The following is a 12,975-nucleotide window of genomic DNA, read 5'->3' as shown; positions in this document are numbered from 1 at the left end:
AGGTAGTTGAAAGCAGCTATCAAATCCCCCCTCATTCTTCTCTTCTGCAGACTAAACAATCCCAGCTCCCTCAGCCTCTCCTCATAAGTCATGTGTTCTAGACCCCTAATCATTTTTTTTGCCCTTCGCTGGACTCTCCAATTTTTCCACATCCTTCTTGTAGTGTGGGGCCCAAAACTGGACACAGTACTCCAGATGAGGCCTCACCAATGTTGAATAGAGGGGAACGATCACGTCCCTCGATCTGCTCGCTATGCCCCTACTTATACATCCCAAAATGCCATTGGCCTTCTTGGCAACAAGGGCACACTGCTGACTCATATCCAGCTTCTCATCCACTGTCACCCCTAGGTCCTTTTCCGCAGAACTGCTGCCTAGCCATTCGGTCCCTAGTCTGTAGCGGTGCATTGGATTCTTCCGTCCTAAGTGCAGGACCCTGCACTTATCCTTATTGAACCTCATCAGATTTCTTTTGGCCCAATCCTCCAATTTGTCTAGGTCCTTCTGTGTCCTATCCCTCCCCTCCAGCGTATCTACCACTCCTCCCAGTTTAGTATCATCCGCAAATTTGCTGAGAGTGCAATCTACACCATCCTCCAGATCATTTATGAAGATATTGAACAAAACCGGCCCCAGGACCGACCCCTGGGGTACTCCACTTGACACCGGCTGCCAACTAGACATGGAGCCATTGATCACGACCCGTTGAGCCCGACAATCTAGCCAGCTTTCTACCCACCTTATAGTGCATTCATCCAGCCCATGTGAACCATGTTTGAGGATCGGATGCGGATACAAATTTTGTATCTGCACGGGGCTCTATTATAATTACAAGACTTCAGCCACTTGTAAGGGCTGCCATTTCAGCCCTTGGCCTCTTTAGTGAAGTTGCCAACAAAGTTGACAGTTGGGTAGTGCTGTTTTGTGATCTGGATCCTAGTTAGCTGGAAACCAGATCGAGACCAACGCTTCATTTCAAATAGGTTACTGAGCAGATGGTAATGACGTTCAAATACCACCGATGAGACAAATTTTAACTTGTGATCTTGAGATAAGTGGTTCAAGTAACTGACTCCCAGCTCCAATTCCCTGAGTTCTAAATAGCGTTGCCTGATGAAAGGAGAAGTCTGAATCTATTTACCCACCCACCCTTTATTTGTAATACACATAGCATTTGGTAACTTTACATATTTCCTGGTTTTGGGCCCTGATCCAATCCTCAGTGAAGTCACAGCAAGCCTTCTATAGTCTTTAAAAGGTCAGGTCCTTAATGCATAACATGTTTTTTAATCATTCAGGTAGAATTAAGGGGCCTAAGATAACTACATGCTCAGCTCCCATTGCTTTTCAGTAAGAGCTGAGAGCCTAACTCCTTTGAACTCCTTCAAAATCCTAGCCTTAAAGAAAAACAAAAAATAGCAAAACAAGTTCCTCCTTATTTGCTGGAGCAATGCTGGAATTCAGATGCAAACACTATGCCCACCCATAGTGTTAAGTTACCTATATTAGCCAAATCATTTCAAAACCCTTTTCTGATTTAAACCAGCCCTTAAAAAGCAGCATCTCAAGTAATCTGTAGAGGAAGGTTATTCATAGTCCCTAGCTGCTGGTGCAATATTGAAAAGCCAAGATGTTCTTTGCATGAATACCTTTATACTGATGGTGATGTTCACATTTCTGTGCAGTCTGTTTCACTGATCCATCTAAACATCAGCCCACTAATGATAGTGCTAGGCACAAGTGGCTCACATTTCAATCCTTAGATTGGCATCTTTTTTCACAGGACTTTTAGAATGCAGTTCAAACTGTTTCTAGCTAGGACAACGTTAGAATCCCATTTTCAAATGGTTAGGTTAACATATCTAAACTACACATGCAAAAGAGACTTCTCATGCCAGGACTGTTGTAGGTAGAGGTTTCATGTCTCACGCTTTGGGATAAACCCTGTTGTGGTCAAGCGTCACCAGTGTGGTGCTCTGCTCTATCCAATGTTGATAACAGTTGGCTGCGTGCGTATGTGCTCTCCCTGTGTGCTGTCCCAGCTCTGTGCAGATAGCTGGCCCAGCAGATCTCGAGCAAACCACCCAATGACCACAGACTCCGATAAGGTACGAAGGCACCCAGCCAGGTTTATTGCCAAATGAAACAGTCTCTAGCTCCCCAGATCAGATGTCTACAGTTCTGCTAGTACATATATATGCTCCCTGACAATGGAACAGCTCAGTCAGTGGTGGGATTTACCACTGTCCCCTAGACCAGACAAAGCCAACCCCCCAGGGATGCGTTTTTATACACAGGTACAAACAAGTTACACATCACTCCTGACATATTGTGGTACAACCCCTCTATGTGTTAGGGTGCCACCGCTCACCTGGTACATGTTGGTTCGAACAGAACAACTCTATCCACCATATTACCCTTTTCCCCCTGTCTTTAGGATGGGTCAGCCTGTTCCTTGTTATCTGTGTGGAATGTGCAAGTATCGGAGTGTTCTGGTACCATCCTGGCACATCTTTATATCTCCAGTGTCCAGTGCCTTTTAGGTGTATATATATATATATATTTTTGCAACATCAGCCCTCTCCTTGCCAGACTCTGAGCAGCTCCTGCCTCTTGCTCACAGCTTAACTTTGCTTTATTTTAACAAAGTTCAGGCCTTAGGCCTCATACCGGCCTCTGATACAAGGGTTTATGTTCAAGGCCTCATCTTACTACACCTGTGTCCACTGAAATCAATGGCAAAACTCCCATCGACCTTTTCCATGAGTCCAGATTTCTCCATTTACCTTCTAGGAGAGGATCATGGCACCTCACTTTCATGCATCAGCAATGATGGCCACATGTACCACTCCTTAGGAAATTAACCCTAGGGTAGCAGCCAATATTTTTATGCTCAGAGTGTAGGTCTAAGCAAAGAATTTATATAATTAAGTCCTGGTTTACCTCCAGATGGTTTATTTTTCCTGAGACCTGTCTATAAAAGATTACTTAGCACTTTCAAAGCACTGTACACCCATTATCTTTTAAGAGGGAGAGGATCATTAGAAAAAACAAACTATTCTACAACTAACACACAGGATTTTACTAAAACAAATTACTCACCTGTGGCCTGGCCTATGTGGTACTGAAGTCAATGGAAGCTGAAACTGTAGACTGAGGCTCTTCATAGCAATACGGGAGAGAAAGAAAGTGGCTAGGCCATAGGTATAGGATTCAGAAGCTCTGTATTCAGTTCCCATCCTTGAGCAAATCAGTTAATCTACCATAGGCCATAGAAGAAGTAGATAGATAGATACAGGCCTTGATCCAGCACTGAGCTCCATGCAAGCAGAACCCTGCTTGCTGACTTAAGTGGGGTGGGCTCCAGGAAAAAGTTTGCCGCTGTGAAGCTCTGTGCTCCACACGGGATACCCATTCCTCTCTAACCATACACATATTTGTTGCTAAAAGTGGAACTTTGTTTATATCTGCTAGGTTTATAGCTCTGAGAAAATTAGGGCCCCAATACTGCATTCCTTGCTTGAGCACAAATTCCATTGGAGCCCATAGGAATTTTTTCAGAGTAATGAGTGTGCAGCAATCAGCCTTTAGAGTTAGATCTGAGTGCTACACTTCCGACAGTGACTAAACTGAATGGCTTAGAAATCTAGAAAATTCCTGTCCTAGTAATACAGTACTTTCTTGCAGGACTCTAAAAAAGCAGGAAGATTAATAGCCTTAATACGTACTCACTGGAATACAATTATTTAAAGTCCTGTAACAAAGGTACAATGACTAACAGTGTGATGGACAAGAGGGAGAGCTGTTTTCCAAACCAATTAATCAGAAAGCCATGTACCTTGCTGCAGAATGATGTAGTGTCTCTAAATAGGGTGACTAGACGTCCCGATTTTATCGGGACAGTCCCGATAGGACAGTCCCGATTTTAAGACATTTGTCCCATGTCCTGACCGCACATCGGTCAGGATGCCCTTTGTCCCGATATCAGGGACCGCTCACCATGAGTCCCCGCGTGCACCAAAATCCCGGGGCTGGCAGCGCTTCCTGGGGTAACTCCCGGCACCTGCCTGTCGGCAGGAGCCTACAGTGCAGGCAGCCCCTAGGCACAGAGGCAGAGGGGTGTCTCCGGGTGCTGCACCAGCTCCCTCCTGCCCAATCAGAGCTGCGGGGGCGGGGCTTGCAGGCACCGGCAGCAGGCAGAGAGCCCTCCGCCCCCCCAGACCCTAGGAGCCCGAGGGACCTGCCGGTAACCTCTACCTTGCCCCCCAGCAGGTCCCTCTGGCTCTTAGGGTCAGGGCGGAGGGCTCTCTGCGCACTACCGGTGCCTGCAAGCCCCGCTCTGCGGCTCCAGCAGCTCCCACTGGTGCTTTTCCCAGCCAATTGGAGCCATGAAGCTCGCGCTTGTGGCGGGCGCAGAACGTGGACAGTCTGGAGGCCCCCCCTCGCTGCTCTGACCCTAGGAGCCAGAGACCTCCCAGCAGGTGAGTGCAGCCAGGGAAGGGGGCAGGGTGTGATGGAGTGAGAGTCGTGGGTGGAGCTGTGAGGGTGTGGAGGGCGCTGGGTTGTGGGGGAGGTTTGTGAGTTTTGGGGTGCTAGGCAGTGGGGGAGATAGTGTGTATCAGGGCAGTGGGGGTCTGTGTGGGGTGTTGTTTAGTTGCGGTGGTGGGACTGCGGGGAAGGGCACTGGGAGGGAGGAGAAATCTGTGTGTATTGGGAAACTAGCGAGTGGGGGGTTCTGTGTGGGGTGCTGGGCAGCTGTGGTGGGGCTGTGGGCGGGGGGGGCGCTGGGCAGGGGTGGTGGTGTGCACAGCACTGTGCATTTGTGGTGGAAATGGAGGGGGGAGTTGGGGGGGCTCTGGCCATAGTGGGTTCAGGGGGTGCAGGGCATAGTGGATCCAGGGGGTGTTGGGCAGGGGAGCTGTGTGGCACAGCATGGGCCCACCCCCAGCAGGAAGGGGCACGCTGGTAGCACAGGGCCATTTTGGGTCAACAGCCGTAACTGTAAATTTGGGGACTCTGAAGAAAGAAAGTGAGTACGGGCCATAAAAAAACCCCACCTGCGTGCGACACGGACGAGCAGAGCAACTCGTGGAGACGAGAGCCGGCAGGAGGAGGGCGCAGTTAGTTGTCTGCCCTCTCCCATCCCCCGTCCCCCCGGTGCACAAAAGAAACCCTCCCAGGCGCCCTCAGCAAAGCTGCACGGTGCCATCCCTGTGACCCCCCCCCCGCGACCAGGTGTGTCTCTGAAAAGCGGCTCACCCTTTGCACAACCCTGTGCACGCCATGCCCAGAGCAGCAGCAGCAGCCTGTGCACCGCAGGCGGAACGGAATCCCGGGGGGGGGCACAGCATCACCCCACCCCGGTGCTCCCCGGACACCGCCCCTCCCGCAGCAGGCAGAGGCGGGGCTGGCCCAGCCGAGCCGAGCTGCAGGGTGAGGCCCCTCCAGCCGCCTCCGCGCGCGCCTGCTGTAGAGCGCGCGCGCCCGGGGCCGGGCCCGGCGAATCCTCCACCTCCCAGCGCGCGAGCCTGCGCGCGACCGGCCCGGCCCGGCGAATCCTCCACCTCCCAGCGCGCGAGCCTGCGCGCGACCGGCCCGGCCCGGCCCGGCGCGCCGCGCCGCGCTGTCCCTCGCCGCTGCTCCGCTGCAGGGCCCCGCGTGGGTAGCCAGGAAGCCGGGCCCGAGCCGCCGTCCCCTGGCCTCCTCGGTGCATCTTCAGCCTGGGCGAGCCCGGCCCGGAGCATGGCCGAGAAGGTGCACGGGAAGCTGGGGCATGTTCTGGCCAACACAGCAGCAGCTAAACTCTTCTCTCTGAGCGGGCTGTTCGCTGTGTACAAACCCAAGGGGCCCACTTCAGCTAACGTGCTCAACCAGCTGAAGGAGAAGCTGCTGGCAGGTACTGCTGGGAAGGGGCAGGATGTCACCCTCGGGCTGGGTGGGGGGAGGCCACGGCGGGAGGGTCAAGCTGGGACGGGGGGGTACCTTGGGAGGAGGCAGGTCTGGATGACACATGCTGGGAACTTCATGCACTTCCTACAGTGGTAGGAGTCCCACAGCATTAGTGCTGAGAGTATCCGCCTGCACCCAGTACTTTGCCCTCTTAACTGTATGTATGCAAAGCCAATTGCTGCACCATCAGTTCCCCTCTGCAGGTGGCTGGGGCCCTTGCCCCTGTAAGTGTCCCATTCCAGTTACCCCAGGCCCAGGTAAGGGTTTTGTGTGTGCAAATTACTGCCTGAGTGTAGCTTCCTTGCTGTGCAGTTTGCACCTTCACCTGTTCATATTCCTTAATCAGTGTAGTTTGAATCCACACTTAATTTGTCTCCCCCCCTTCTTCTGTGCATGGAGATAACCATGAGTCTACCTGACCTGCACATTTTGATGCCTGATGTGCCCCTGAAAGTTTCAAAGCAAGTTTAAAAATCCAGATTTTCCAGGGCTGCAAAGCTGGAAAAGTCTAAAGGAGGAATACTTTGGTTAGAGAGAATTGAGATTTGTAAAATGTCTGTTAAAATACATATGGACAATAATCCTTCGTCACAGGAGGGAGACACTAAAAACTGGCCTAAAATGAAATCCAAAATGAAGGTGCCACTTTCAGTCAGATGTCTGATTTAAAAAACACATTGTCCATTTGTTTCAGAGTAGCACCCGTGTTAGTCTGTATTCGCAAAAAGAAAAGGAGTACTTGTGGCACCTTAGAGACCAATACATTTATTTGAGCATAAGCTTTCGTGAGCTACAGCTCACTTCATCGGTGTTCACCTAGTTAGGCTTTTTCAAGCTTCTGGTATGTATATGGGCCTCTTCTTTGTGAATCTCCATTACAGGAGTGATTTAGTATCCCAGCAAACATAGGCAAGGTCTAAACCACAACTCCTAGGAACATATTACTTCTTCCTTTTCAAAGTTCATATCACTGTTGTCTATCATGGAAAGAGAAAGCGAGAAAAATATATTTTCTCCTTAATTTTTCAGATTGTTTACTCTGGTGGGTCCTGATCTTGCAGTATGATCTATGGTGGTGGGATTCTTATTTCTCCATCAAGTCCCACTGAAATAATTTCAGTCCCACCCAGAGGCCCATGAGTCTGTATGAGTGGAACAGAATTTAAGGATTGTGAAAAACACAGTTGGAAGGCTACAGAACCAATCCCCATGCCACTCCTTACTCCACCTCTCCATAGTGAATTGCAGGGTTGGGGTTTAAGATTGTAACCTCCTTGGGAGGCCAGGACCATGTTATCTTGTATACAGCACGTAGCATGATGGAGCTCTGATCCTGATTGGGGATTACAGAGTCTCCTGCAGTATAAGGCCCCAATCCTGCATTGAAAACTGCAGTATTTCTGTCCCATGTAGACACCTGTTGAGTGGGGCTCCATGCAGGCACAGGGGTCTGCCCATGTGAGTCCCAGTGCTGGATTAATGTCTGTGTAGTATAATTACAGTGGTAGTGCTTTGTTGACAGCTAGTTTCTAAGTTCTTCCCGTTGTTTGTATGGGTCTCTCACTGTAACACAAGAGAGAGAAACACTTGAAATAATAGGAAAGTTGTTATGAAGCTACAGAAATTGGAAATGGGTTTCAGAGTGGGAGCCGTGTTAGTCTGTATCAGCAAAAAAAAACAGGGGGGAGGGATAGCTCAGTGGTTTGAGCATTGGCCTGCTAAACCCAGGGTTGTGAGTTTAATCCTTGAGGGGGCCATTTAGGGATCTGGGGCAAAAATTGGGGATTGGTCCTGCTTTGAGCAGGGGGTTGGACTAAGATGACCTCCTGAGGTCTCTTCCAAGTCTCCTTGTGGCACCTTAGAGACTAACAAATTTATTTGGACATAAGCTTTCATGGGTTAGAACCCACTTCATCAGATGCATGTAGTGGAAAATACAGGAGCAGGTATAATAAATACATGAAAAGATGGGAGTTGCCTTACCAAGTGTGAGGTCAGTCTAATGAGACAGTTCAATTAGCAGTAGGATACCAAGGGAGGAAAAATAACTTTTGTAGTGGTAATGAGAGTGGGCCATTTCAAACAGTTGACAAGAAGGTGTGAGTAACAGTAGGGGGAAATTAGTATGTGGGAAATTAGGTTGAGGTTTTGTAATGACCCAACCACTCCTAGTCTTTATTCCGGCCTAATGTGATGATGTCCAGTTTGCAGAACTGGAATTAATTTGCAGTTTCACGTTGGAGTCTGTTTTTGAAGTTTTTTTGTTGAAGAATTGCCACTTTTAGGTATGTTATTGAGTGACCAGGGAGATTGAAGTGTTCTCCGACTGGTTTTTGAATGTTATAATTCTTGATGTCAGATTTGTGTCCATTTATTCTTTTGCGTAGAGACTGTCTGGTTTTGCCAATGTACAAAGCAGAGGGGCATTGCTGGCACATGATGGCATATATCACATTGGTAGATGTGCAGGTGAATGAGCCCCTGGTGATGTGGCTAGGTCCATTGATGGTGTCCCTTTAATAGATATATGGACAGAGTTGGCACCGGGGTTTGTTGCAAAGTTTGGTTCCTGGGTAGGTGTTTTTGTTGTGTGGTGTGTAGTTGCTGTGAGTATTTGCTTTAGGTTGGGGGGCTGGCTGTCTCCCAAGGTCTGTGAGAGGGAGGGATCATCGTTCATGATAGGTTGTCAATCCTTGATGATGCGCTGGAGAGGTTTTAGTTGGGGGCTGTAGGTGATGGCTAATGGTGTTCTGTTCCTTTCTTTGTTGGGCCTGTCTTGTAGTAGGTGACTTTTGGGTACCCTTCTGGCTCTGTCAGTCTGTTTCTTCACTTCAGGGGATTTGGGGGCATGTTTAGCTCTTTCAACTGTATATTCAGTTGACTTCCTTTCAAGTTTATAATGGCCCCGAGAATCTGCTGAATGTTTCTTTTTCAGGGAGTGATCAAGGCTGTGGAATTCCTAGGTGGGATTGTAACAGGCCAGTCACATTTCCCCATATGAGACTATTTGTTATATGCCATCACAGCAGATGGGCAACAAAGAGCAAATTCCACTCAGTTGCATGTAGGCATCCCTATTGAAGCCATTCATGTAGCTGAGTGGTATGTGGCCCATTATGTGCAATCAAATAAAGCAAGAATGCTCAGTGTACGTGATGCTTTCTGTGAGTGTGTTCAGCTGGTAATAGTGTTACATGTTGCATTAATGAAACAAATCAGGTAACCTGTCCACTCTGGTGTGTTTTGTATATTCCTTTAACACTTCTGTTTATAATGGTGCATAAGATTATTTATAATTAGCTGATAGCAGCCACTTTCGCAGACAGGAAATTATATGTGTGTGTATATATGTATATAATTCATGATTTAATCAGAGCATGAAGAACAATGATTTCCATTGAATTTGTTTTGTCTTTTTTGATATATTGCAACATAAATAAGTTTTTTGCATTTGCCATGTTCTGAGGTTGTTCTGTAATGCGTTTTGTCAATTTATTTTTGCAGAAGCTGGTATACAAAAGTGTGCAAGAAAGAGGAAAAAACAGATTTTGAAGATTGGACATGGTGGGACTCTAGATAGTGCAGCTGCAGGAGTTCTGGGTAATTAAAATATGAATATCTACAACAGTTGCCTTTGTTGTTTTTATTTAATGAATTGTACTTCTAATAGCTGGAGAAACAGATACTTTTGTTTGGCTAAGCTGGTGTTTTGTAACTGCTGTAATATTCTGCAGTGTTTATTGTTATAATAATGCTTTATATTTCTATGTCTTTATCTCAAAAGATCCCAAAGTGCTTTAGAAACTAGAGATACGTAGGATTCAGTTCAGCTATGGAGTGCAGCAACACAGTAGTTCCTGATAGGAAGTGAAAAATAACCCATTTAATAACAAAGGCATCAATGAGGTTTCTATGTTTACTATCTCGCAATGATTTCAATATCAAGTGTGTTCCATTTACTGGTAATGGAATGATAATTGCCAGCTGTGTAAACTCAGCCTTGGGTCTGAGAGTCAAGATGGATTAATCCCAGCTTGCACATCATCATCAATAATTTTGTTGAAGAACAACATAGAGCAGAATCTGCAGCTTCCATAATCTTAGCTGTGTTGCTCTGCAGGACTAAAAGAAATAAAAACAGTAACAATTCTGTTTTGTAATTGAATTCAACAGGTGTGACTGTGAATATACATAGGGAACAGATCCACTGAGTTTTGACATAGTCACTTCTCAAAGTAGAACTTTGCTTCAAGGAAACAGACTGTTGCTAATGGCTGCCAGTAGGTTGGTAATTGTCTCTCTGTGGCCTGCGTGCATTGTAAAATGTAACTCCCATAGACTAGAAGTAAACTTTAGCTCTGCTTGTTCCAATTTCCTGTTTACTCGGTTGCCATTTGTTGAAGAACATTGTTTCTGGATCTGAAACGGAAGGTTCTTTCTTTTGCACAGATGTTCCTATTGAGCACATTATTTCTTGTTGTGGGGAGCCATCAGCATTGATCCAGAAAACAAAACAAAACAAAAAAATCATTGAGGCCTTTTAATGGCTTCTCCTACTGTCTTCTGGCAGCCAGTGGGCTCCAGAGCTTGCATCTGTGGCATGACAGAATGTATTCAAGCTTGGGGTGTGTGTGTGTGTCTGGTAAAGACAGAGAAGTGCATTACCTTAATATGTTTCCGATCGATGCTTCTTCACAAGGGCAAAGGATGTTTTGTTCTAGTGACAGAGAAAAATCAATGCAAGCCAAATAGAAAAGGACAAAATTCGTAGGAGGGTGGGAGCAAATGCTTTCAAATTTCAAAAGATGTGCGAAGAAATAGTTGGGGGAGGGGAAGAAATAAAATAAAAATATTTTTTCTTTCTGTTATTTTTTCTAACAGTTCAGTTAACTGTTGTCTCCAGCGTATTGGTGGTGGTGGGGGAAGCTTTCTTCCACCTACAAAGCAGCATCACAAGGAGCTTTTGAGGCTACTAAACCTCCTCTCTTGATCTGTGCCTGTGTGGCTTCAAATTTCAAGATTTATGTTCTGATCCTTTCTCGCTGCTTGATATCAGACCTTTCTGCATATTTGTAACAGCTGGGTGAAAGCACTCTTTCCACTGATGTTCTAGCATTTGAGAGATCACTAGGCAATGCTTGAGCAAGGCCTAATACAGTTCACTTTGGGGTTTTTATTAAGGAGCAGCCTGGCTCTAATGTAAAGCCTTTGGAAAACTTTAGACCAAACATTTCTCATAGTCTTCCTCAGCGGCTGGAGTTCTGCCCCGGAATAGGAGTTGAACAGACTGTAGTTATGCGAAGTGTGATGGTTGTATGATGGAAGGTGAGAAGAGAAAGCAGAAAATTGTACAAGAACTTTGATATGAAAATCAGTTTCAATCACCTTCTTGACAAGGCAGAAGTCACCATTTATCCTCTCAGAACTGAGCACGGGCTGGGGAATGGTTGGTGCATGGAAGTCGTCTGAGATAAGGACACCCACTTGGGTAGTGGCTGATGTTCGCTAGTTAGCCATGAAATAGGTTCAAAGTGTGAGCAGCAGCCCTAAAAGCTTCCCCTACCCCCCTGCTACTCTGCCAGTGTTCTTCTACCCTGACCTGTAGTGACTCCCCTTTAGGGGTCAGAGCAGTTCAGTCTGCATGTCCGTGTGAGCTTCAGCCTCTCTTCTGAATCTGGCATACGTTCTGCAACGAGTATTTCATTTGGTATAGATCACTGACTATCAGATTATGACCACTTTCAATCACTGTTGACCTAAGCTGTATTTGAATCAGTGACCTAGAAGTTAAAGACTTCATAGGGCATGTCTACATTGCAATAAAAAACCCGTAGTACCAAGTCTTAAAGCCTGCGTCCACTCACTCCAGTGTGAGGGGCTCACACTATGGGGCTAAAATAGTAGTGTAGAAGTTTGGGCTCAGGCTAGAGCCTGGGCTCTGAAACCCAAAGAGGGAAGTGGGTCCGAGCCCATTTACACTACGATTTTTAACTAGTCAGTTGACCCAGATTCTGAGACTCACAGCTGTGGGTTTGTTTGTTCTTGTGCAGCATCAATGTCTCCATAGTATGTTATTGTACCCCATGAATTATGGTGTTAAAACAAATGGACGTGGAAAAGAGCTATCGAGTCATTGAGTCGGTCTCCCAGCCACTACAGGATGGGTCTCTATGGTGCATGCTAACCGTGTTTTGTCAAGTCTGGTTCTAAATACTCTCAGTGGTTGTGGCCCCCTCCACTTGCTCTGAAGGTATATCTACATTGGCAGTAAAAGACCTGCAGCATGCCCATAACTGACCTGGGCTTGTGGGGCTCAGGCTGTGGGCCTATACAATTGCAGGGTAGTCATTCGGCATCAGGCTGAAGCCCCAGCCCTGGGACCCCGTGAGGGGGGTGGGTCTCGCAGCTCAAACTCCAATCCAAGCTCAAACATCTACACTACTATTTTTAGTCCTGCAGCCCGAGCCCCACAAGCCCGAATCAGCTGACCCAGGCTCTGAGACTCGATGCTGCGGGTTTGTTATTGTAGTGTAGACATACTCTGAGAGACCTCTCTCCCAGACTCATTCTCCTTGTCAGGGAGTATTTCCTGTCATCCACCTTAAAATGTCCCTGTATTAGTTTCATCATCTGACTCCTTGTTTTACCATCTTGTACCCCTCTAAAGAATTTCTCTCCTCCGTGTTTGCACCCTTCTGCATACAGCTTTCCAGGTTTCTCCCTTTGAATAACTGAGCCATTTAGTTCTCCACTACTATCCAGTTCTAATAAGGTGCTTGGATACTCTGGAGCTGAGCGCATTGCAAATGTATAGACACTGTTTTTCTGAAAAGATGCATTTTTATATGACTCTTTATTTCATACCTGGCGTATGTCTCCGTCTGTGGGACTCAGGCTTGTGGACTCAGTGTTTCCAAACCCCTGCTTGAGCATTCATACTGCATTGTAAAGCTGGACCCAAGTCTCAGCTATGCCAGTGCATCTATACTGCACGACACAGACCTTCTATCCTGGTTCTATGGCTTG

At 47.0% G+C, this 12,975-nt stretch overlaps 1 protein-coding gene across 1 annotated transcript in view; it reads left to right on the top strand.

The window, feature by feature from the left end:
- The first annotated feature begins 5,534 nt into the window (after positions 1-5,534).
- The window catches only part of TRUB1 (TruB pseudouridine synthase family member 1), a 42,318-nt gene continuing 34,877 nt past the window's right edge, over positions 5,535-12,975 (top strand). The window contains exons 1-2 of the mRNA XM_077821685.1: positions 5,535-5,896; positions 9,454-9,549. Coding sequence (XP_077677811.1) covers positions 5,743-5,896; positions 9,454-9,549 — 250 coding nt within the window. The 5' untranslated portion in view covers positions 5,535-5,742. The remainder of the gene's footprint in view (positions 5,897-9,453; positions 9,550-12,975) is intronic.

The sequence above is a fragment of the Eretmochelys imbricata genome, chromosome 7, assembly GCF_965152235.1.
Source record: "Eretmochelys imbricata isolate rEreImb1 chromosome 7, rEreImb1.hap1, whole genome shotgun sequence".
Taxonomy (NCBI): domain Eukaryota; kingdom Metazoa; phylum Chordata; order Testudines; family Cheloniidae; genus Eretmochelys; species Eretmochelys imbricata.
This window is presented reverse-complemented; position numbering and strand designations above follow the sequence as displayed.